The sequence below is a fragment of the Vanacampus margaritifer genome, chromosome 1 (assembly GCF_051991255.1).
Source record: "Vanacampus margaritifer isolate UIUO_Vmar chromosome 1, RoL_Vmar_1.0, whole genome shotgun sequence".
Classification (NCBI taxonomy): domain Eukaryota; kingdom Metazoa; phylum Chordata; class Actinopteri; order Syngnathiformes; family Syngnathidae; genus Vanacampus; species Vanacampus margaritifer.
In genome coordinates, this window is record NC_135432.1 from 17,995,104 (window position 1) to 18,021,435 (window position 26,332).

General features: G+C 37.3%; 1 protein-coding gene and 1 long non-coding RNA gene across 2 annotated transcripts in view; both read left to right on the plus strand.

Annotated features, from left to right (window-relative positions):
- The first annotated feature begins 1,044 nt into the window (after window positions 1-1,044).
- tm9sf4 (transmembrane 9 superfamily protein member 4) lies at window positions 1,045-11,811 on the plus strand. Its single transcript, XM_077543375.1, has 18 exons — window positions 1,045-1,081; window positions 3,251-3,361; window positions 4,307-4,406; window positions 4,498-4,654; window positions 4,758-4,902; window positions 5,043-5,166; window positions 5,247-5,368; window positions 7,354-7,465; window positions 7,740-7,810; window positions 7,907-8,039; window positions 8,277-8,358; window positions 8,459-8,534; window positions 9,106-9,189; window positions 9,410-9,585; window positions 9,677-9,740; window positions 9,830-9,949; window positions 10,171-10,260; window positions 10,731-11,811. The coding sequence occupies exons 1-18, from the start codon at window positions 1,064-1,066 to the stop codon at window positions 10,878-10,880; spliced, it is 1,935 nt and encodes a 644-aa protein (XP_077399501.1). The 5' UTR covers window positions 1,045-1,063; the 3' UTR covers window positions 10,881-11,811.
- A 3,600-nt stretch (window positions 11,812-15,411) lies between these two features.
- Window positions 15,412-26,332, plus strand: part of LOC144061080 (uncharacterized) — a 34,126-nt gene continuing 23,205 nt past the window's right edge. Inside the window, exon 1 of the long non-coding RNA XR_013296075.1 lies at window positions 15,412-15,622. This is a non-coding gene — a long non-coding RNA (uncharacterized LOC144061080). The remainder of the gene's footprint in view (window positions 15,623-26,332) is intronic.

Genomic DNA, 26,332 nt, shown 5'->3' on the forward strand with positions numbered 1-26,332 from the left:
TAGCTGAAGTTTGTAAACCTGCTGATGAGAAACTGATGGCAGAATGTGACTTTTTTTCAGTGTAGATGTAGTGAAATGTAGAGTAGAGCTGAGAATAAGAAATACAGTAGATTTATTATCTTTTTTTTTAGTATAGCCTACCATTATTTTATCATATTAACATAGATCTTTGTGTCAAAACGTTTTATAGTTCACTTCAAAGAGGCACTCATTACCAAATCAATTGTAGAGCTGATCCTGAAGTGTGTCTAGAACAGCATTGTGAATATTAAAATATCTTAATAATTGTAAAGGTGCGAAAATTGGTAGATTAATCGAAAACGAATCAATTACCAACTGTTTTGATACTCAATTAATCGTTTAGAGACAATGTTTAACTTAAAATTTCAGCCTCTTAACAGTAATTATTCAGATTTCTGTAGTCCTCCGTGAAAACAGATTGATTATATTTGTGTCCAATCAAAATAAGAAACATTTTCTTTTACTTTGGAAAATAATGATCAACATTTTTTTTCCTAATTTTACGGACCAAACCAGTGTAAGTGAACCAAAAATCTATTTGTCTGTGCATTTTTTGCACTGTCAATTTCAAAATAATATCCTGTTTAAAAAAAAAAAGTGATGGAAGTACATTTTTAAAACCCGATTCATGAAAAAAAATCAACAGATTAATTGCAGACCAAATTACAGCAAGACTAACATTACTATTTGTCCTTAAAAAAAATGTTTAAAAAAAAAACTGTCAAAATCTAGAAAATGTGTGATTGATATAACTGTCTGTGAGAAAAACGTGCGAGGGACTTGACGAGATCAAATGGGTTTAAATACGGCTACATATATTTCTGACGGGGCGATAGCACCTCCTAGTCCCCGCATCAGTGTATGCCTCCAGCCAAACCCTCTTGATCATTTTTTTAACTATTATTTTTTATTTACATAATACTCCTTGGAATTATGCGATTTAAACCATAATGCTATAATTTTCACCAAGCGTTTAAGAAGCGGACACTCAGGGTTTAAAAAAAAAAAAGTTCTGTGACGTCACCAATGACACGTATTCAAAATGGCGGCCGCGGCTATGGTGAGTGGAGTAACGATTAATTTCCTTCTAACCAAACATTCCTGATTGTTTCTTCCAATTTTAAGACAGGCGCAGTGTCTTAATGGGTCACTTACGTCTCTATATTGCTCTATAGATAACAGTTTGAAATTTAGTAGCGATGTGACGGTGTGTGGTATTGACGTTCTGGTTAACTTCCTGGTAGTTAGCTAACATCACTTAGCTTCGTGGCTGCTAAAACGGATCCGATGTGTTTGTCAGGTCCATCGGACTGTCCTGGCAATGCAGAGGAGGCCAGGGACGATTTTGCTAAACGGTCACTCATTCGTTCGTTGACGTTTCCAGACAAAAACAGGCTGTTGTCATCCCAGGCTGCATCATTCATATTGCTGACTGTGCAGCGGTTGCTGCTCAGAGGTGTTCCAACAAATCAGTGTTAGGCAAGCTACTTGGAAATGACTGAGCTATCAATGTTATTCTACATTAAATTAAGCTTTTTCACACTAAAGCTATACACCAGAGAAATGTAGAACGCTATCTACAATAACGCACCAAACGTCATCATAGTTCTCCTCTAGTAAATATAGCTTCCACCCCCCCACCCCAAAAAAAGTAACCATTTAATTATTTATTTATGTATTATTTTGTAACGAATTTTCTGAGGAACAACCTTATTCTTTCCAGCTGCCTATCATGTCCAAATTCCCTTTTCACACTCCTGCTTCCATGCTCAGTTTTATTCTGCTGCCAATTATTGGGTTAACGTTGGACTAACTGAATTTGCATTCTTGATAGGCTTGCAATATATTGAAAAAATATCGTCATCTCGATCATAGCACATGCAGTATGCGTAAGACATTATAAATTCATATGGAATTGTATGCTGCCTTCTATGTGTCTGACTTTGACCAATCAGATGCAACGTTAAATAAATGTACTGGAGTTTTCTCTCCTCTTTTGCCGATAGCAGCCAATAATGCAGAGGTAGGCTATGCAGCATGAGATGGTACATTGTCATTCACCAAAGATGATACGTAACGCACCATTCTTCATTTTGTACCATAAAAGACAGTCGGAAACGCTTAGTACTTTTCAGAGGTTATGTTCTGTTTTTTACAACCTGTAAATGGTTTGAAACACTGTTGTCTGTAATAATTTGACACACTGCATTTATTTGCTTTTTAATACTGTTGTCATTGGGAGAGTTGTACAAAAACATTCAAATTAAACTCTAACGGTTGATGCCTTAAGAAGTTTTATCTGATTTTCTGATTAATTTATGTAATAATCAATTGAATAACCGATTCTAAAAATGTTCGATAGTAATAGCTAGGGCTGGGCGATATGGCCCAAAAATAAAATCTAAATTTTTGCAGTCATTCAGGACGATTACCATTGTAATTGATTTTAATCTAATAAATTTAGAAAACATTTAATGGTTTCATTTATTCAAAAATAATGCCTGTGCAAAATGTTCAGACAACATTAATGTATACTGATTCTAAATCAGTTTTAACATAAACTTAGTATTCATAGTTTGTGCTTAAATGCCACAATTAAGGAGTTGGTAGCGATTTTAATTGTAAACATGTCTTGTAAAGCACCCATCCAGCATTCTGCCACTTGTGCAAAATTATAACTCACAAAAATATTTTTATGTAACAGAACATAAGAACAACCACTTTTAATAATCCGAAAGACAAAGTTTGATTTCACGATGTAGCAAATTTTCAACGATTCAATTTTTAAAATGACGCTGTATTGAATTAATTTGATTTATTGCCCAGCCCTAGTAATAGCCTTTCCTCACCCCTGTCTGTAACTTCCTTAAATAGACACTATACCCCATTTTGTTGCCAGGTACTGCAGTTCAGGTAAATAAACGCCCCCGGCCGCTATGCGGATAGACAACAGCGTCTTTATTGATTCTCTGAGTGAATACTAGTCCCTCCCATATGAAAATTGCTTGAGATCATTCATTTTGTGTTACAGATCTTGAGTCTGTCAACTTGTCAAGCTTTGTTTGTTAGCTGCATTGTCCAATCAACTGTGTAATCAGTTTCCAAAGAACTTTGGTATTGATTTTTTTAATGGGGTTATCACAGATCTGTGTGTTTCTCTTTTTTTGTAGTCTACACTGAAGAAATGCTGATAAGTTTAAGTTGATTCCTGACTTATTGCTTGTTACAGGAGACGTGGTGGGCCTTGCTGCTCTCGTCCTTGTTGCCTGTGGTGTTTCCCTTCTACGTTCCTGGCGTTGCTCCCCGGGACTTTCATGCAGGGGATATTGTAGATATTAAGGTAAGAACACTCTAGCACGTACGCCGCCCAGTCCTGAGGACGTGAGATTGAGTCTGGGCTTCAGCGTTCCTGGGTGGAGTTTGCATGTTCTTCCCGTGCCTGCGTGGCTTTTCTCCGGGTGCTCCGGTCTCCTCCCACATTGGCAGGTTAATTGAACACTCTAAATTGTCCCCCAGGTGTGATTGTGAGTGTGGATGGTTGTTCGTCTCTGTGCGCACTGTGATTGTCTGGCAACCAGTTTAGGGTGTACCCCGCCTACTGCCCGAAGCCAGCCTGGGATAGGCTCCAGCACTCCCGCAACCCTTGTAAGGAAAAAGCGGTTAAGAAAGTGGATGTATGGATGGCACGCTCATACAGTATAACCTTTTTTTTTATTTTTATACATGGGTCTTCCTTTTTCTGTGAATGGAAAACTGGAACTGGAGACACAAATGTACAGTAAAACTGCCTCCATTGTGGGTCCTGGTATTTAGCTTTTTTTTTTTTAAATTCTTCTAAGCAGTAATAATTTCAGATTTTCAATATTTGTCAGCATTTTGCCTCATTATTTTGAGTTTAAACCCCACACGTCATGAAAATATACTCAAATAAGCCGATTCAGCCAATCAGAGAGCAGAGAGCGGATCTATTTTCGCGGTTCAAACTTCCAACAGCCATGGCCCAAAATTTTGAGAATGAAACAAGTGTTGGTTTTCACAAAGTTTGCTGCTTTAATGTTTTTAGATCTTTTTGTGAGATCTTGCTCTGATAAACAGAACTATAATTACAAGCGTTTCTTCAGTGTCAACAGCTTTTATTGACAATTACATTAACTTTATGTAAAGAGTCAATATTTGCAGTGTTGATTGACCCTTCCTTTTCAAGACCTCTGCAGTTAACGTCTGTTCCACATCCTGACCTGAGCAACATTTGTCCATCTTTAAAGTGTCATAATTTATTTTGCAGGCTGTGAAGATGACAAGCTCTCATACCCAGCTTCCTTATGAATACTACTCCCTGCCGTATTGTAAACCTCCCTCTGTTGTCTACAAAGGGGAGAACCTCGGTAAGTGGTGGTCAACAACAAAATCCTGAGTAATGTTGTGTTAATGTTGCAACTCTCACAAATGCTTTTTTTTTTCGCCCCGTTTTTGCAGGTGAGGTGTTGCGTGGGGACCGAATTGTTAACACCCCCTTCAATGTGCAAATGCACAAGGACAAGAAGTGTGAGGTGGTGTGCGATAAGAAAACGCTCAGCAAACAAGAGAGCAAGCTGTTTGCAGAGAGAATACAGGAGGAGTATTATGTTCACCTGTGAGTATTTCTCATCATCAGAGCCTTGTCGGACATATCTTGGGACTTGGAAGATTTTTTCCTTCAAGCAAACCCAACCCAACTCCTTCCTCTACTCATGTAGTATTGCAGATAATCTGCCAGTAGCCACCAGGTTGGAGGTGTATCTCAATCGAGAGCCGGGAGCAGAAGAGGAGCTTAGGAAGGACGTGATGACAGATACCCAGTTTGAACATGGTTACAGACTGGGCTTTGTGGACAACAACAAGGTAGATCATCTCTGCCTTTCGGAAGTTTGTTTTTGCATGTTTTAGTTTCGCACAATATAATCATGCCAGTTCTAGTTGTTTTGACAAGAGCATATATTACATACTAATTCTGTGCCTTTTCCTCCATCCCTCCCTCACAGTTTTATCTACACAACCACCTTTCCTTCATCCTGTACTTCCATAGGGAGAAACTGGAAGAGGGCGAGGAGCACAACTACAGAGTGGTGCGATTTGAGGTCGTTCCCCAAAGTGTAAAAGTAGAAGGTAGTTAAGTTGTCAGCACTTCTTGATTCACTTTTGTCTGAATCGACATGAGAACTTGGCCTGTATATATATATTCCCAGATCTGATGGCTGAACAAAAAGAGAAGACTTGCACGTTGCCAGATGCCAGTGGCTCTGCTGCGCAGGAGATTGACCCCACCAAGGAGAACGAGGTCCTCTTCACCTACTCTGTGCAATGGAAGGTCAGTGACTGTTGAAGACACAACACAGAAGACGGTCTTGCCTTAGGGTCAAACCCACATGTCCACATGTCCCCAAGGTTAAAATTCAAGTGCACTACTGCCGGTCTGAAAGCCTAGCCCACGGGTGGGCACACCCGGTCCTCGAGGGCCGGAGTCCTTCAGGTTTTGGAGGTTTCCCTTCTGCAACACAGCTGATATATGATCAGCTCATCAGCAAGCTCTGCATAAGCTTGGTAACGATCTTGTTTCTTGAAATCAGCTGCGTTGCAGCAGGGAAACCTCCAAAACCTGCAGGACGCCGGCCCTTGAGGACCGAGTTTGCCCACCACTGGCCTAGCCGCTATTACGCTGACTAAACTGCAAAAAGGACTATAGAAATTTTAAGAAAAAAAATAAGCAAAATTATCCGCCAACAGAACAAGAAAATTTAACTTCAATGTACCCGTAAGATTTTGAAAAATAAGAAAATAATACTAGGCCCATATTAACCGCTACGGTCTTGAAAATAGTATTTTCAGACTAAAAACAAGTCTGAACAAGAACTATTTTCTTAAAATACACAAGTTTTTTTTTTTTTAAACGCTGGGATAACTTAACCTGAGTGTCAAGCAGGGAGGTAACAGGTCCCATTTTCTTTGTCATGACCCAGCCAGGAATTGAACCCACAACCTCCAAGTCTGAAGGTAGGCACTCTACCACTAGACCGCTAAGCTAGTACTGAATCGAAGAAAAAAGATCTTAGTAAATATAACGAAATGAACCATATTGCACTCGTCTGTTTTCATACTTGTATTTTTTCCATTTATCTTATTACTAGATTACGCAAAATCTTAAAATAAGAAAACTCGTGAAACCCCAGTTCAGAGCCTTTGATGTTGGTTAGTTGTCATCTTAAAATGTGGGAAATGCTTGTTTTAATCCTCACAGTACTTAAAACTGGCTGTTACCACTCAGTGCCATGCCTGCTTGATCAAATAAGATAATTAAGTAATAATTATCTTAAAATAAGCACAATGATCTTGCCTGACAATTTCAATTTATGTCAAAATAACTTGTCAAATTAAAATAAGCTAATTTACGTTAAATTTAAGAAATTCTATCTTACTTAAGATTTTAGTTTTTGCAGTTTAAGTGGCAAACACCCTCTCTTTCTTTAAGGATTCTGATGAATGTAGCTTGACAAATGTACACTTGCACAGTGCAAAATGACTCTCTCTCCTCTCCAAACTTTCTCCAAACTCTAGTATACAACATGTAATCATCTTTCTCCAAACTCTGAGCTCATAGCAGCAGATTTTGAATGGAGATGCTGCTGGAAGGGTTTATATTGCTTTCAAACCTCGCGGCAAAATGTCAAGTTCTTGTCAAAGCAGTTATGTGGTATAACAGCCAGTGATGCTTTAGACAGCATCATTTTCGGATACTCCCCTAAAAACAACTATTACTTTACCATAACTTAACTTATTCACTGCCAGCCATTTTAGAAAATTTCAAAAATGTCAATACGCAGACAATATTATGTTCAATAATTACATACAAACCAAATCTGCCAAATGACAGAATAGACTTTCCTTTCTGCCTTGTCCCGTTCTTTTATAATCAACAGTTGACAAATTATGTCATCTACTGGAGGTTGTGCATCAGTAAAGTTGTTTCCAAGTTTGACATTTACAGTGAAGCATAATCTGATTCTCCCCCACCTGGCCCCATTGAAAAGAATGTAATTGACAAGTATATTTGTCTAAGTCAGAAGAAGTGCCCACGTCACACCAGATACAACCAGATCCACCTTTTCCCGTGTAGGTAAACATGCACTCCATAATCCAGCACTCCTTAATGGAAGTTTGGAAAGTGAGTGAGTTGGCACAAAGGAATCAGTGTAACAGCTGTCACCTATCGAATGACGTCGTTCACCTTAAATTTTGTGGCTTCCACTAAGATTAATATATGATAAGGACAAGTTGAGTGTCTTGTGATCTTTGCAGGAGAGTGACGTGAAATGGGCTTCTCGCTGGGACACGTACCTGACCATGAGCGACGTGCAGATCCACTGGTTCTCGATTGTCAACTCTGTAGTGGTTGTCTTCTTCCTGTCTGGTATGGTTATCAAATCTTATTAATCAATCAACAGCCTCATTGTAGAAAGTGTTGTGCAGCTGATGTCCATGTGTACATGTGCTCACAATGGAGAAGAACGTCATAACGTTTGTCGTTCTGGCTTAGTGTGATACTTTATACATCATTACTAGTGAAAATTATTTAACATTTTCCCCCTCTTCCTGAAATCTGTAGAGGGATGTTTGGTTAAATTGCTCATTGAAAATGTCTCCTTGCTCAAATGCTTTACATAAATGTGTGTTCTGTCGCTCAGGTATCTTGAGTATGATCATCATCAGAACCTTAAGGAAGGACATTGCAAATTACAACAGAGAGGATGATATAGTAAGTCTTCGGTGAAATGTGACTATTCAGCTGGCTAGACTGGATACTTTAGTCATGTGACCGTTTTTGTTTGTTTTTCTGCCTCGCCCATATCAGGAAGACACAATGGAAGAGTCAGGATGGAAGAATGTCCATGGTGATGTCTTCAGGCCACCTCAGTATCCCATGATTCTCAGCTCACTTCTGGGTTCAGGGATACAGCTCTTTTGCATGATCCTTATTGTCATCTGTGAGTCTTGGTTTATTTATTGCTAATCATACCCATTACTGAATTTGGCTGTGATTTGTACATATGTTCGTATACTGTATTTACATTCGTTTGGGATCCCTAGTTTTTAAAAAAATATATTTTATTTAAGGGAAATTACGTGTAACAAACCGTCTAAAATAATATTAAATAGTTTGGCACTTATACCACAAAAGTTGTCTATTCATGACTGATTGTTCCTCCTTTGTCTCTGTACAGTTGTTGCCATGTTGGGCATGTTATCTCCCTCGAGCAGAGGGGCTTTGATGACCACTTCGTGCTTCCTCTTCATGTTTATGGGGTGAGAACCATTGACTCCAGAATCCTCACCAAGAGGATGCCATGAATTAGGTTGTCATGTTTATTTTTTTATTTATTTTTGTTGTAATTATTGTCTGTAGTGTATTTGGAGGATACTTTGCTGGAAGACTGTACCGCACACTGAAAGGCCATCGGTGGAGGAAAGGAGCATTTTGTGTGAGTGTTAAGATTAGCTTCTTATCATAGGGACCTTGGGTCCCAACTTTACCGACACAAATTGGCCTGGGATTTTATTGGTTTAATTGATGTGTAACTGGGGTTCTAATATTAATATCTGGAAAAAATTTTAATCCACATCAAATGTACAGCATATAAACCTGCACATAGAAGATGGCAAATTGACTAAGATTTAATGAAGCTGCTACAAGAACAAATTTTAATGTATCAAGCAAGGCATATAGGCATTTATTGGCTTTTTGTGAATACCAGGCTCAATGGAGTTTGTTGTTTTTTCATCAGTGATGGTAACAGAAGCTTTCAATTGCTGATGGCCTCACATCTATCCGGACAATGCTCAATGAAACAAAATAGAAAAAGGGATGTGTGCAGGGACTGTTGGGACACCCTTCACAGTAGAACCTCTGACCCTTATTTGGCATTAAGGCGCCTCTGATTAAATGGTAACAGGTGTCACTCCCAATAAATGTGACTTTTAAAAATATGATCCTTATTTGTATATTGTGTTTGCTATTTGTGCCTCTGAAAAGGTTTGTGTAATCTCTCTTAGACCGCCACTTTGTATCCAGCTGTGGTATTTGGAATCTGCTTCATCCTTAACTGTTTCATCTGGGGAGAGCACTCCTCTGGGGCGGTGAGTGGCCAAACTGCCAAACACACCACATCATCTGCATATTCTAATAGTAATTATATTGAATTGATTGATTGACTTGATAGAACACAAATAAGGCCCACAGTAGGATTATACTACAAGAAGACAAAATGAACAGTCCCATTTTTTTTTGTGACGACATCGTTAGATGTTATGTCTCTCTATGGATGTCTGGCCTTAACCTCCATTCCCACCTTTTCAGGTGCCCTTTACGACCATGCTGGCTCTGCTGTGTATGTGGTTTGGTATCTCCATGCCCTTGGTCTACCTGGGCTACTACTTTGGTTTCCGCAAGCAACCGTATGACAACCCCGTGCGCACCAACCAGATCCCTCGGCAGGTCCCAGAACAGCGCTGGTACATGAACAAGTTTGTGGGGTGAGTGTTGAACAGCTCCAGTAATCTCATTTGTCTTCCTTTTAGATGGTTGATTTGAGGCCTTTCTGTTATTTTTTCCCTCTTTCATTAGAATCCTGATGGCTGGGATCCTGCCATTTGGTGCCATGTTCATCGAGCTCTTCTTCATTTTCAGTGTAAGTGTGATTACTGAATAACTGCTGCTATAAGCACTCCCTCACAGTAATGTATATTAATGTCCATATGTGTGCTTCACTGTCTTTAGGCCATCTGGGAAAATCAGTTTTATTATCTCTTTGGCTTCCTGTTTCTGGTCTTTATCATACTGGTGGTCTCCTGCTCTCAGATCAGCGTTGTCATGGTTTATTTCCAGCTGTGTGCAGAGGTAAAAAAAAATAATAATCTCAAAAAATATTTGAATATGTATGTACAGTATTTATTATACTAAGTATTATTTCAAAAATATAACATATTGCTTCATTGTATTTCAAGCTATTACATGCTTATCTACAGCATTTTCCTGGAATTGCCAAAGAGCAGAACTTGCTGTTGCCATATGCAACTTTTACAATGCGTGTTTTATGTGTCTATTAACCCTCAAAAAAGGACTACCGGTGGTGGTGGAGAACTTTCCTGGTTTCAGGAGGGTCCGCGTTCTATGTCCTTGTGTATGCCATCTTCTACTTTGTCAACAAGGTAAAAGTTCACACATATATATATATATATATATATATATATATATATATATATATATATATATATATATATATATATATATATATATATATATATATATATATAAATGATATGCCAGCGTTGCAGTCAATTACACATTGCAAAGTAAATGCTGCCTTTGCGCCAAGAACACCATATGATAGAACTATGACAACTATAAAGAGAAAGTTTACATTTTCAGAATGTGAGCATGATATGCAAAGGAATACCCAAGCTGATTAGTGGGCAGTCTGGGTACAAAATTTTGGATGCCATGTCTTGTATATGTGAGTGTTGCCTCACATCGGTCGGATGTCACAGGTTGCAGCACAAAATCTCCCGAAAACAAGCTTCAGGGATATAGGGACTATTAACAAGAAGACAAACACTTGATTTAAAAAAACAAACAAGAAAACAATCTGACGGCTTGTCCCCTCTTGGTTCCTCTGCAGCTGGACATCGTGGATTTTATCCCCTCGCTGTTGTACTTTGGCTACACCACCCTGATGGTTCTGTCCTTCTGGCTGCTAACAGGCACAATCGGCTTCTACGCTGCCTACATGTTCATCAGGAAGATCTACGCTGCAGTCAAGATAGACTGAGTCAGTTGCTGCTGCTGTTCATTTTTTCCCCTTTTTTGTTACATCACCTTTTTTTTATATATATATATATACAAGTATTTTTTTTTTGTCCAACAGGCACTGACTTGTGTGTTGTGGCGGGAAAGCAAAATGATTGCTTTTTTTTCTCAGTATAACAGCTACACCCACTGGCAGGATTAGGCACAACAGTGTCTCTTTCCTTGCCACCCATTTTTTGTTTTTGTTTTTTTTAAGGTGGGCGGTGACTGAGACCCAGAGGATCTTTCCTCTGATGGGACTGTTTGCGTCTTGAGCTGGTTCACCTTGCACACAACACTGTGGACCAAACAATGGTTTTCTGCACATGTTGTCTTTTTTTCTTTTCTTGTGTTTTGAACCTAATTTATCCAAGTTTTCAGTTCTACTCTCGCTTTTCTTCTTGGAATTATTTTGTCATCAAATCTGTTTTCACCCAAATATTCACCCTTTCCGTTTCTTCATGTTCACCTCTGTTTCATTTGAGAGACTTTGCAGAAAGAGAGGTGAACTGCGATCGTGGCACGTTTGTGTCTTTTGTTGAACTGACCTACATTGTGACACAAAATGCATACGGAATATTAAATGCGCTCTTATTTTTTAAATCATGTTTCCATATATTTTCTGTGTGACCACTTAAATCACAACTGTATCAAAATGGCATCTTTTCCCTCTAAAGCGTCTCAATGTACCAAATATGTTGGTGTGTTGCCTGATGATTGAACCATGTTGTGAAAGAAATGGCCTGAGATTTAAGATTGTGTTTAGGAGACAATAATGCATTTGAAGCATCCCACTTGTAACTTGAAAATCGTTTTTATGCTCATTAAATGATAGGTGCAGTATTTTAATCAAGGAACCTATTTTTTTCGTCCCCGTGGTTTTGGGTTCAAATAAAGCTACACATTTTCCCACAGCTAGTGGCAGTTAATCACATTTTATTGGAGATTATTATCATTCCACGTATTTTGTCTGTAGGGTGTGTATGTATAAAGTGATATGTGGACAGCAGTAGCTCATCTGTTACATATTTGGCTTTGGAACGGGAGGGTCATGGTCCACTGCGAGCAGAATAAATTGCAATTGTTATCGGCAAGATGCCAGTCCTGACTACTGCTGAAATGCCCTTGAGCAAGGCACCGAGCCCCAATGAAACTGCTTGGTAACTGCTCATGGCGCACCCCTTAAGTAGCATGCCTGCATATTAGTGCATAGGCATGGGTTCACCAAAGTGAGGTATTTTGTAATTTTAGGAATTATATTTCTGGGTGCTTAATGAATCCATACAGCAATATTAGATTTACTTTTTGAATTGGACTGCTGAAATTAATTAACTATGATGTTTTGATGAACTGAGGCAACGTCCTGTATACAGACTGATGAAATATTCCCTTTGAGGACACACAGTGAGTATATGGTAAAGTTTTAGCTCAGCGTATTTGCTAATTGACTTGTATGTAGTGCATGAACTATTTTTATTTTTTTTTAAGTATACAAGTGAAATTTAGCGGTCAAACTGTCAAGACTTTGGGCAAATCTTGTGAGACTATAGCTCACCAACCTTTTTCAATCTGCAAGCTACTTATACGCTGATTAATGCAAAGGACTAGCATTTTGATGCACACTTCTAAAATAATACATTTGCCCAAATAATTAAACAATGTTATTTATCTATATGCAATTAATGATATTTATATGTGCGAAGACACTTATCATTGTAATGATTACTCACAATAAATAACTGATTTTAAAAGGTGCGAAACAGACAAACATCAATATGCAATACTTTATTATCCCCGCGAGTGTTGACATTCTCAAATGATCACTTACAAACATTCCAAGTGAAATCACAGTTTTATTATTGGAATACGTTGCAGGACTTTGGATACCTTGGCTGGCTTTAAGTCCAAATAGAGCCTCATTCATAAAGCTGAGCACAATATAGCTATAATCTTGCGGTTATTTACCTATGCTTCAGTTTTTTTTTTTTAAACAATATTTGAAGACTTATCGAGTACAACTTAGTGTAACTAAATATTACTAATTTAATGTGGGGAAAGGAAAGGCTCAGTCAAAATGTCTTAAATATAGTTTGTGATATAGTCGTATCAAAACTTTTTGCCTGTGAGTGCAATAAATCAATGATTCTAAGTGTGTTATTATGACCACGGTAGTATCTGGACTCCTTTTGATATATGAAAGAATCACAGAGTGAATTTCAGTTGTATTTAACTCTTCAGTACAATACATTTGCATTTTTAAGAACTTTTTGTGCATTTTAATTTAGTGGTTATGTTGACACAGCTGTGCAAAATGTTCCTGCGGCTTACAATAATATTACATTTTTTAGGAATAAAACCTAAATCTAAGATTTTCATGAACACCTTTACATATTATGCAACTTTATTTGAATGTTTGTCATGATGGAGGAGCTTGGAGAGCGAAGCATATATTTTTTAGGTGGTAGGCTATCGGTATAAAAAAGTTTCAGAACGACTACAATTAAATGAATATGAGATGCAGTCATGCTTTTGAACAGCAGGAGACGCATTGAGATCATGCTGTCATTTATCACTAGAAGGAGGACACGTAGATACTCTTTTGTGGAATTAAACCGCACTATCACATTTATGTTGTAGGTAATCAGAATAGATTACAGACTATTTATCACATCACCGTTACATGTGTTACTTAAAAAAACTATTTCACAGTTTGTAACTCAGTGCCTGCACAGCACACCGCATGCTCAACCCTCTGTGCCAAATGGTTTAGTATTGAGGGAGAATATTAATAATTATTTTGTATGTTCACCATAGGGTTGAACAAAATAAAAAAAACATGCAACATTTATTTATTATTATTATTATTATTTCAATTTTAGTTCCCATAAGTAAGCTAGGACACAGTTGGTCGTTTTTCTTTTTAATATACAGTACAGTGGTAATTGTTTTTACACTTGTATGCTGGTTAAGAATATCTTGCCTGTAGCTGTGCAGTTGATGGGTTTTAAGGTGGTGACTGAAATGTTCTTATCTATCTATCTATCTATCTATCTATCTATCTATCTATCTATCTATCTATCTATCTATCTATCTATCTGTCTGTCTGTCTTAAAGTGTGTGTTGGAATGCATTCGAAGAAAAAATACCAAGGATGTCTGATGGAATGCTTAATGATTGTTAATGACGGCGCAATTCTATAGCATACAAATCCGAATGACCCCCCGCTGCTCTCATAATGTGTACAATGCTCACACAAAGTGGCACATGCTATTTGTTTAGACATGAGAGATTGGCGTTTAAACAATGCCATTAGACGGAGGCAGCATAATGACCCTTTGGTGATGAATGAAAAGGCCCAGTGATCAATGAAAGCATTAGTGATGCAACTCTTACTTGTCCAAAGCGGGACCCAGAAGAACAGATGGACTGAGCCTCATGTTTTGTGCGCTGACATGCTCTGCAATAAATATGCAGCCTCATTGTATATTTCAACTATATCCTTGATCCATTTTGCCATTATTGTAAATTAACGCTTCAACCCTCTTAAAATGCCTTGGCGGGATCACAGCTGAGCAGCTTTGTGTTTGTGTGTTTGCCTGTTCCTCTTGCCGTCTATATGTAAGAAAAAAAAGCATCCTCAAAGTCCCATTGAGGGCAAACGCAACTGACTTTTAATACGCATGGTACTTAATTACAACAGGGGGTTGGGATAAACTACTGTATAAATAATATTGGTGGGCGTATGTCATCATTTAGTTTTTTTGCACACTGGTGGAAGGCTTCAGTGTCTTTGTGTCAAGGACGAGCTGTGTTGATTTATTGATATGTAGTGTTCTTATTATATTATAACAACACAGCCAGCAGATGGGAATCTCTTTTTGATTTTACCACAAACTTTATCGATGCAGGTAGCTCCATTTTCATTGTTTACATATTAGTTAAGTACTCTTAACTCTTTCAAAGCCAGGATTTTTTAAAATTATTTTTTTGAAGAGAGCCCATTGAGTGCCAGCCAATTTAGAGCTTTCTGGCTGATCTTTCAAGGCTCACCCAATAATGTCTTTTTTGACTATGTTAACACAGAAATACCAAATAGACTCCCATGTTTCATCACAAATAGTTATAATTACTAATAATTAATGAACTATACTATAATTAATTAACCTTTTCCATTTTTTAGTAATCAGCAGAAGAACATGGTCGGTTTCAGCCAAATCCCGTATTTTGGACCAAAAGTCACATAAAACAAGCCTTTTGTGAAAATATATCATTTATACAGAGCAGTGACTTTTATGCTAATAATTTTGCTTTAGTGTTGTCTCAAACGTCTGCGAGAGAGAGAGAGAGAGAGAGAGAGAGAGAGAGAGAGAGAGAGAGAGAGAGAGAGAGAGAGAGAGAGAGAGACAGAGAGAGAGAGAGAGAGAGAGAGAGAGAGAGAGAGAGAGAGAAAGAGAAAGAGAAAGAGAAAGAGAAAGAGAAAGAGAGAGAAAGAGAGAACGCCCGCGCGAGTGGGACCGTTGCTACTTGTCCGGGAGGTGGGAACGAACGAACTGACGTCGTGTCCTCCACACGCGGGCAGTTTGAAAAAGCTTCACGGACGGGAGTAGGAAACGACGACCGGTATTCACTGGAACTTACTCGGAGCGAAAGTTTGAGCTGAAAGTCCAGCGGCATGCTACGCGCTGTAGCTTCTTGCTAGCAAGCCCGCTAGCCTACAACCATAATGTGAGTTACACCTTCCAAACAAATCTTCCTCCCACCAATTCACTATTGAAACATCATACACAACATATACATGGCTAAACTTATGACTGGGATAAAAGTTCATTTTGCAGTTGTCACACATCGTTATCCTCATTGGATATCTATCTATCTATCTATCTATCTATCTATCTATCTATCTATCTATCTATCTATCTATCTATCTATCTATCTATCTATCTATCTATCTATCTATCTATCTATCTATCTATCTATCTATTGTTAGACATTATTAACATTTGCGAAAACACATTCTGTTCGAGAGAGAGAGAGAGCGCGCACTCCTACAACTATACTACATTAGGAACTGTCGAGTTCAACTTGTTTGTGAGATTTTGTTATGGGAAGAAGTACGAGAGGTGCTCTGAAAGTATATTTTGTCTAGAGATGAATACAGCTGCAGTCTGTGTACGAAAATAATATTATGTAACATATTGAGTGAGAACCAATCTGTTCTACTCATTCTTAGTAGGAGGAGAAGGGGCATTTTGCTTTTGAAACTCGATACTATAAGAAGCCCTCTTCCCCAAGGGAGGGGGCACATGGGCACTCTTTAATTCCACCTTTTACGTGATGTAAATTGTTGCCGTGACCGGAGAATTCTCTGTTTAATAAATCATCCTTGCAAGGTGTTTTTTCTTACAAGAAATCTGTCTTCAAGTTTTTGGAACACGCAAAAGAGGACAAATAATTTGCCTCTAACACTATCTATCTATGAGGTGTGGTTGCTTTCAGTGACAGTTCGAAAACAGCATATGGCCTTCAATCAATCAAGCAATCAATCAATAGCCTACATGCTTTTTAATTACACAAGGATTTTTGCTATTTGTAGGCTGCCCGGGTCCCTATCACCCGCAAATAGCAGGGGCACATTGTATAGAATGTGGTGATATTTATTTTTATTTGGTCTTCATGAGCATACTCAATATTGGAGTAATCCAAAAGTAATCCAGTTACATGACTTTATTATTATGGTACTTGGATTACGTTACTAACTACATTTTTTAGCAGGTAACACTTGTAACTGTAATGGGTTACATTTTAAAAGTAACCCTCCCAACCCTGCAGGGCAGATGCCAATCCAGCCCTGATTCTGTTGTATAAGAGGTGAGACAGGTGGATGTCCCTTCTGCTATTAACTCGATGGAACTTTACTTGTATAGCTTGTGATGGACAAGCATTTAATTGTTCTAATACCTAACATATTAAACAATAAAAAATGAAAAGAAAATGAGTCTGTGGGGGTGAGGGGCTGGTGTTTAGACAAATAGAAATGTACCCATTATTTAACATACGGAGGGGATCCACTTAATGGTTTTTGAGGACTAAACCTAATTGAGTGTGCAGAGCGGATCATTTATCATCAGACAATTACCAAAATGGATTGATCTCATTTCCCTCACGGCTAACGCCTGAGGCAGCTCTTCTCATAAATCGTCACACATCAATTGTATTGATACAAACACAACATGACTAATTTGCTTTAGATGATGCTTGTCTTTTAGGAAAAGGTTTTGCATGTTTACAGAGGGATACATTTTCCATTAACACTATGCCTAATGGAGTGCCCACTTACATTGCTTCTTTATGTTCACAGCCATATTCCAATATTGTTGATCATTGGACCAATAAAAAGCATTTTAATTAAATTAAATAAATAATTTGATATTTATTGTTCTGTTGCAACTACTGCAAAAGTGTCCTTTGTGCGTGTAAAAGATGACTCATCCAGCCACTGTGATATGTTAGACTTTGACTTAGACTATTGATGCCTGCGCAAAATTTTCATAAGAATCCGTTAAAACACATTTGAAACATTTCAATTAAAACAATCTGATCTACCATATTTTGTGTGTGTTGACCTTTTGGTATGGAACACGGTCAATTTGAATTGTCAAACATAACCAGTTGGAAATGGAATAAATAATCCATTCCAGGTGCAGGTTCCTGGTAACATAATTTTTTATTGTAAAATCAAGTTAACCACATATGAAATCAACACTACCTTAACGTTGGTGATGATGCTGTGGTCTGACTGCATTGAATGTGATGCTACTTTGTAACATCTTATTGTATTCTTCTCATTTTCTGCTTTGAGGCTGCTTCTTTTGGAATATGTGTCACTAAAAGCCACAAAAAGCTTAAGTAAAAAAAAAAAAAAGAAAGTTTAGCTTTGGGGCTTGAGTAACTGAAGTCTAGTCACGTATGGCAAAGTCTCACCTGATTTGCTTGATGTGTTTCAGAGGATCCACTGAAGATGAAAGAAACGTAAGTTTAATTGTCATGAAGTGCTAAAAACAATATTCAAGTCACTGGTTGATAGCTTTAAGTTGTTTTTGCCATCATTTTATGTTCAGGTTTAGATGAACTGTTTGACCACAGAGCTTTTTGAGTGTATACAGGCTTATCGTAGTGAGCTTTAAGTTAGACTGACGCTTTAATCACATCCCTTCCCAGTCATGTTTGCGGGAAAAGGAAAAATAACTTTTTTTCCCTTATTGAATTTCCAGTTAAATGTCAACTTGGGCAGTGCTATTCATCTGGCTCTATTGAGTGAGATCAGCCTTGACAGAGAGCACACAAGTGAAAGCAAGGTTGGTGTTTGACATTGAAATAGACTGTACACCTCGCTGAAAAAATACTCTTTGACTTGCTCCAGCAGACTGCTTTGACAATAGACAAGGACGTTTCTCTTTCAGAAGGGAAATGAAATGGCTTTTGCGGCATCTAATCTAAAGTTGTTTGCAGTAAATTGGTAAGTTAAACTTGTTTCTTCTCCTCACCGACAAAGCGCTAAATCCGAGCTGGGGGAACCCATTGAGGGCCACGATGAATAGAAGGGAAATGGTGATGTAATTATGTTTGTATGTATATTGTATTGTGTTGTGGGTATACTGTATGATTTGGGGCTGTTTACAGTGTAACCATTCCTCTTAGGTTTAAAATGGTTTTAGAATTGCATGGTGGTCCACATCAAAGGATCAAATCCACAACACTGCTTTAAATTCCAAACTCAACTCAACTTTATTAAAATGTAAGAGCTCCCTTCATATTGGCATTTCACATACACGAGGGTGTAAAGTTTCATTTCCTTTTGTTTTATACTCCGTTCGTAGATGAGAGTAACATAAAAGCAGCCTCGACCGGCCTATTTTAGGGCAGAAATTGTAATCTTGTGATCACGACGTGCATGACGTCACTCACGTTTGCTACAAGTTGAAATTTGAATGTAAACAGTTTTTGGACAGCTGTTACTGGTAATGTGTTTGTTGGTGAGTAAAATATATATAGAAGGAATGGTTCAAATCTCCTGTCACATCTCCTTCACTTCAAGATGCATTTATTTGTTGCTACATATGCATTGGCATTATATGCTGTACATATTAAAAATCATAAAATATTATAATGTAATCTAATATGTATTACAATATACCAGTCTGAGAAACGAAAACAGAAAAACTTCACCGTTGCCAACATATAACTTCCGTATAATTTCCAATTTGTGATACAAGTGTTGATGTGCTTTGCAAGATTCTCGTGAACTTGATGCAATAACAGACTTTTGCACCTAACAGCTACCCCAATACTATTCCAAATATTACTCCAGAACAGCGCTTAAGGTCCCAATTTCCTTTAAAACAATTAAGATGCAAAACAAAAACAAAAACACACGGTTGAATCAATAAAAGCCCAATAAGGTTCCTCAGTATTGTTCAATTCATTCTTGACAAAATGAAAAAAACAAATTGCTCCCCATCCTAAAAAAATAATGAACACAATTAGTTAAAATTGTCATTGTCATTGCACAGCAGTAGCAAGGAAACTTCCATCCTGTGTTGGCAGAAGAGCAGGTGATAAGCAGATTTCCTCCACATGTGCAGTTTAAAATGGAAGCCAACGAGTTCAAATCTTGTTTCATCAGGTCACAGGATCTTGTCTGGATGTCTTCACTTTAATTTAAACTCTATGTGGGATTTCATTGTTCTTGCACTGAAGACAAGCTCTGACTCTTAAGAATAGTGATTTTACATTTCTTATGGCACGGAAAAAAGTAATTAATTTGACTTGAAAAAAAAAAGAATTGGTTGGTGGGGCATCAGCCATTTGGGAAGGTGACACACAAGCTTCAATTTGTCTTTCAATACACATTGCAGACACCAAACATCATTTGTAACTCAATATGAATAACATTTTAGCTGTCCAACAGATGCAACAATCAATTGTTTGGATTCTTTTTCTTGGTCAAGTCTCAGGTCCGAAGATAACAGTCACACCCAATGGATTCTTTGAATGACAAACTATGGGCTGACAGTGGAAGTGAAAGGAAATTGCGTCATTAGAAACAATGATGAGAATCGGAATTTCCAATCACGAGTTAGCAATTAAACAGATAAACACGATTAAATATAACACACATATTCAGTTTAATTTCTGGGGGAAGACAACTCATTTGGATTGGATACATCAGCACTATAACGCTACATACCTACACTTTAATGGCCTGCATTTTTTTCTGGAGTAAAATAGGCCATCAAAAAACATTTTATTTTTTTATTATTCCTTGGAATAAAAAGTTTAAGTCCTCTCTTTGCGCTTCCCTTTTCTTGTCTTATCAGAAGTTGTAATGATAATGTGCATCGTCAGTTAGCTTGTCAACAAAGCACCTTCGCTTTAATATTAACACATGCAGATGACACAGCAGCTAGCTTCTCTCATTCCAATTCAAACAGAGTACAGTGGCCCTGTGTCTGGAAAAAACGTGATGTTTCCTAGCTAGGAAAGAAAAAAAACAGCAGCTAACTCTTACCAAACATAAACAATGAGCTATGAAACATACAGCAAAAATAAGTAATGGTAATGATAATAATGCAAGGGAAATTGGTCCAATTAATTATTAAATCAATAATTGTTAATTATTAAATTAATAATCAATTGACTAATTAATTGAATTATTTAATTTAATATTTAAATTAATTCAGTCAAGCCTGCGGACCACAACATCTATTTTGGATAATTTTACTGTTGAATCAGTCATTAAAATGAAGGTTGTACCCTTTTCACAATTTTGTGAGTTCTTTGTTCAGCTTAGAGGTTAATATAAATTGATAAAACACACACACGAGTACACAATCAGATTTTGATTTTGTGCATGTTTGTTTTCTAATCTGTTTGGGAAAATCTACTTGGAACTTATAAGAAGCAAACTATAACTACATGAACTAGATACAAACTAAAATGATAAAATAATCAAAGAAAAAAAAAACAAGAAAAGAGAAACGGTCTTAAATGAGGTGATGGAATTTCCTAATCAGTCAAACATGGGACCCACTATTTAACCTAATTGCTTGCACCAATTTGGTTAATGTTTGCAAAATTGCACTTACAGATGGTCTCGTGTTAGCCCAAGACGCAGGACCCTAGATTGGAGATTCACCAAACCGTTGAAGAACAGAGGAAAATGGTTCAGTAGAGACAGAGTTTATCAGGATGGCAGGGGAACCTCACGTGGGTCGACCAGCTGGCTGAAGGGGCGCCTTTTTGGTTGGGGCCTCAGAGCGCCGTTGTGAGCGCTGCAAACTGTTTTAGCCTTTGCAGGGACCAAAAGCAGCCTTTTTCGCTGGGCCTGTCGCAGAGCGATGTCGAGCTGTGCGGTCGTTGTGGGCTAGCATTTTAAATCAGGGGATGTCACTGTGGGCTTGTGAAGCCCGTTGAAATTCTTTTGTAAATAATCACTAGACGACTACCGTAAATTTGACTTGACTTGTTAAAATAACGCTTCAACCAAGTACTGTGTTGTTATACACTTTGCTGCTTGTGAAAGAGGCTAAAATATAATGTCTTCTTTTGCGTGTTCCAAAAATTTGAAGACAGATTTCTTGTAAGAGAAAACACCTTGCAAGGATGATTTATTAAACAGAGAATTCTCCGGTCACCGGCAACAATTTACATCACGTAAAAAGGTGGAATTAAAGAGTGCCGAATGTGCCCCCTCCCTTGGGGAATCCAGCTTTTAAAGAATCGAGTTTTGAAAGTAAACGCCCCTTCTCCTCCTACTAAGAATGAGTAGAACAGAGTGGTTCTCACACAATATGTTACATAATATTATTTTCGTACACAGACTGCACCTGTTTTTCATTTTTAGACAAAATATACTCTCAGGGTACTTTTTCCCAAAACAAAATCTAGAGTGGCCGTGAGTGCTGATGGGAACAGAGTCAGTGGTGTGTGTGCTTCTCTCGAAGCAGAGTACGCTCCCACGAAGAGAATGTGTGTGCGTAAACACTGAGAGGGAATTTTAGACCAAACAAGGTGTACCAGCTTAGGTTAAGGTCAAATTATACTGAGTTCAACACTATTTCACTTACTTTACACATCTATAAAACATTTCAACATGGTTAATATATGAAATAAATAATTAAAATGTTAATAATGTCTAACAGTCCCCCCTTTGGGCTCTTAATAGCCCAATAACTAAACATTTAAACATTTTTACCAAAGGATTCCAGCAGGATCTTCATCATCGCAATGGCAGGTGCAACAGTAGAATAAGAGAAAAATAAAACATTCTTTTTTTAGCAGGAGAGGAGGTCAGTCATATGTCAAAAACAATGTGATTCATCAAAAGATTTTTTTTCAGTAAAATAAGCATATCATATATGAAGACGATGTGTTGTGATTATGTTTGAAAAATTGTGGTGGGGGATCTCAGAAAATAGAAGATTGGCATGACAGTCAGTATGAGAAAGAGTGTCATTATGTACGCAATTGAAGACTTGTTGTCGTTTTGAGCGATGGAAGTTTTGTTGAATGTGAAGGACGTTTGTCAGTTCCATTTTCGTTCTTGCGTTTGTTTTTTTGTTTTTTTTAAACAGAGTCCTTCAGCTCTGCGATTGGCTGGCAACCCGTTCAGGTTGTACCCCGCCTACTGCCCGAAGCCTTTTGGGATAGGCTCCAGTACCCTCACAATCCTTGTGAGGACAAGCGGTCAAGGAAATGGATGGATGGATGGATGGGTCCTTCAGCTCTTTTAGAACCCACATCAACTGGCAGAGATGCAGGGATTGATCACCGGGATTTGTTTTCCCAAGGTGTGACTCATTCTTTGTGGAATGCCCGAAAAGGGACACGTTCCTCCTATCTCCATGGAGGGATGTCCTCATCTATCAGGTGGACACTGGAATCAGTTGAATGGTGTTCCATTTGGCTCGTCCGGTGATTCCTGGAAGCAGCTGACTGGTTTCTCAGTTGGTGGGGGTTGAGTAGAAGGCGAACCCGGCAGGTCTGATAGGCAAGATGTGGAACCAGGTGCCCCCCGTGGACTGGACCAGATTGATCTTTCCATCACCTCATCTGGGTGGAGAACATTTTTATTTAGTCACTAATAAACATACATATTCACATCCCTTTTTGAAAGAGCATCTGGTAGTTTTTATTAGTTTGGAGTTAGTAAATGTTAGTAAAGTTCTGTAGGCCCGTCCTGTGGAAAAATTCTGTTTGTTGTGACATTCAATTAGAATCCAGCCTTTGACCGAATTTAATGACCTAAGCACATTCATTAATGCAACAATGAAACTCTTATAGCCAATTCAAATCTGACGAGGCCAATTTTGTTTACAAAATGTAATGATTATTGGAATATTTTATCATAATATTTACTGTTATAGATATGGCATGAATGTGCTTCCAGCCATTAAATAAATTCAACTTTCGCCAACAAATAAAATAAAAAAATAACATCTGACCCCAGGGCCCCAGGGAGAGATAAAATAGAACATATTCACCTTATTTTCGCCGTCTCTGCCAAAACTTACTCTCCTCCATGGTCAAAAGTCCAATCACCAATTGTCCTCCTGTAAATTTCATTCATTCTCACGGATAATTATCACATTAGACTAACTTATAATTCTATATTTATTTAATTCAACATGGACTGTTTGTGTCTTTCGCGACGATATACCCAGACCGACCAATAATTCCCCCATCTGAAAAAGATCGATTTAGAGAATTTTCAGACTGATAGTAGAACTACAGCAGTAAATAAATTTTTGCTTTAAAAAGAGGGGAATTTTTTTTATTAAATTTAACCAGTAAATTCGAAAATGCGTCCGGAGCAATTGTTTAAATTTCAAAAGAGAATTTGGGAAAATATTAGAAGACCAAATTTAACAAGCGTCAAATAACGGAAAATATAATTAACATTGAAATAAATTTTATCCTATCCTTATTCATATAAGTAAATTTTAAATTTCCGCAACCACACAAAATTTACCAGTATTATCTTTTGTACTATAAAAATAGAAATACTGTAGCAATTATTATTAATACATAAAGTTACCCTTAGTTTTAACATGTCATTATTAAGCTTGCTAGTTTCCCTTGTTGATGTTAGCCCCACAGCTGACTGTTTTAAAATAGACAGAGATAAACAAATCAGTTCAAATCAAAATAGGCATCAAGAGTATTAGAATATAATAAATTTGTATGTATAGAGTGTTGCCAATCAGTTCGTTCTATATATGTAATGTTTTACTGTAAATGTTATCACCTTATGTCTGTCAAAAATATAGAGTGCAGTGTAAACAGTCAGATATCACATCATATGGTCTGGTATCACTAACTCAAGGAAACATTGTTGGTGAGGGCAGAGTCATCAGCGTAGTGGAGTAGTTTTTTCAGAAGATGTTTTCATATAGGATTCACAGGACAGTTCGGGACGCAGGAATGCATGTAAGGAAGTTCGTGCAGAGCACTGTGTGCATTGGAGCAGTTTTTCATTTATCACATTTGTATATCACGGCACAGTCATTGTGGAAACTTTCCACCAGGTGGCGCCAGGAACCTCTAGCAGGTGGCGGAAGGTAGTGCTGATTAGGGGAAAAGGGCAGATATTTTTTGTGATGATGGCCGCATCACTCCCCCTCTGCTGGTGGTAGCAGCTGCGGTCTCTTTGCTGTCAGCAGCTTCTGGTTTTGATGCTACCTGTGTCCTGCTTGCATCGGTCCAGTTGACCTTATTTTGAAATAATGACCCCGACCAATGAACCTTACTCGACTGAAACATTAAAATCTGCCCCAACAGTATTAGGTAATAACATGTCAGTAAATAGTCGGAAGAACAAAATCCTCCTTTATTTCAATAAAAATAAAAAAATATATATATTTTTTAAAAATTAAAAAATAATAAAAAATGTAAACATAAAAATAAAAAAATATATAATGAATTAATTAACAATAAAAATAAAAGTAATCAAAACAATAAAAGTTTACAATTAAATAATTGCTAATTATAATTCAGTATTGTTATGTTTTACAATATTTAATTTAATATGTTTTGCATACCTTCATAAATAGTCAATTGACAAGTGTGTAGCTTTCAATTAATATTTTTCAAGAAATGAAGGCCGCAGCCCCTTTGTCAGCTATTGGTCAAACACCAAGTCAGGGATTATTTTTAATTACATATCGCCTCAAATTATGTCAAAAATGTGATTCTCCCAGATGGCTCCCCCATGGAATGGTCTGTCCAGTTCTCCGGTATTCGCATGGCCGATTCTGAAATGGGACTTCAAATGTCGAAATTCAAAGGTTAAATATATTCAGGAGAAATTAAAAATTATTTTTCTATTTATAAGCATGGGAAAAGCCCCTTTTTAAATTGTAATTAACAAAGGGAGAAAAGTCTCCTTTTTAATACAAATAATATATTACTTCACCCCCCGGACGAGAGATAAGGAACTTGTCGTTTTCCTCTCATAATGGGTGTGGCTCCTGATTCTGAAAAGATATTCAAAGTTAAATAATGTTCTCGCGTACGAGAAAAATCATAAGGGAAAAACAATCAACTTATAACAAAATATTCCACATTAGTTCCCATTCAAATGATTAGTTTTTAAATTATTATTATTATTATTATTAAAATGCGGAGAGTAGAGACTGAAATATTTCATATAAAAACAATCCAAAAAAGTTAAATATATTTTCTCATTAAACTTCAAAAGCAGATTAACAATCACACAATTAACATCTTCTTTTTTATAAAAAAAAATTGTATTCCCTATTTGTAAAGGTTTTAAGGCTGTTGCCAATTTTAATTTGGAAAAAGGGTGACATCTGGCGGTCAGCTAGAGTCATAGCAACTACAATTTTCAAACTGACTCGCGTCATTAATTTATAAAAGGGTGACACCTTGCGGTCAGCTAGAGTCACAGCAACTACAATTTCCAATATCACAGCAATACATTCAGTTTTACAGTTATGTATGTTTAATAAGCGTGAGATATGCATCGAAATTTTACAATATTTTAACACTATGTTATGTGCGTGTTAAATATTCGTTCGTTTTGTATTAAACATAATTTTAAATATGACGTATTTGCGCTTGTGAAACCAGATTAAGTATTCAACATTAGTCGTTAGGAGATTTATATGAGGGGCTTAGAAAATCAGTTACGGCAACAATTTATGTAATATAATTTATGTAATATAATTATTATAATATAATTATTTAACGTAAATACTGACGGTCGCGGTTTTAGCGTTAGAGATTTTATTAGTAATATTACCGTCCAAATCAATTTATCCCGTTCAGCGTTTATTAAACGGTTTCATTTATTTTATTACGTAAATTTGTGTTGTACAGCTGTTTTTATTTGCAAAGCGAGAAAATAGAAAATAG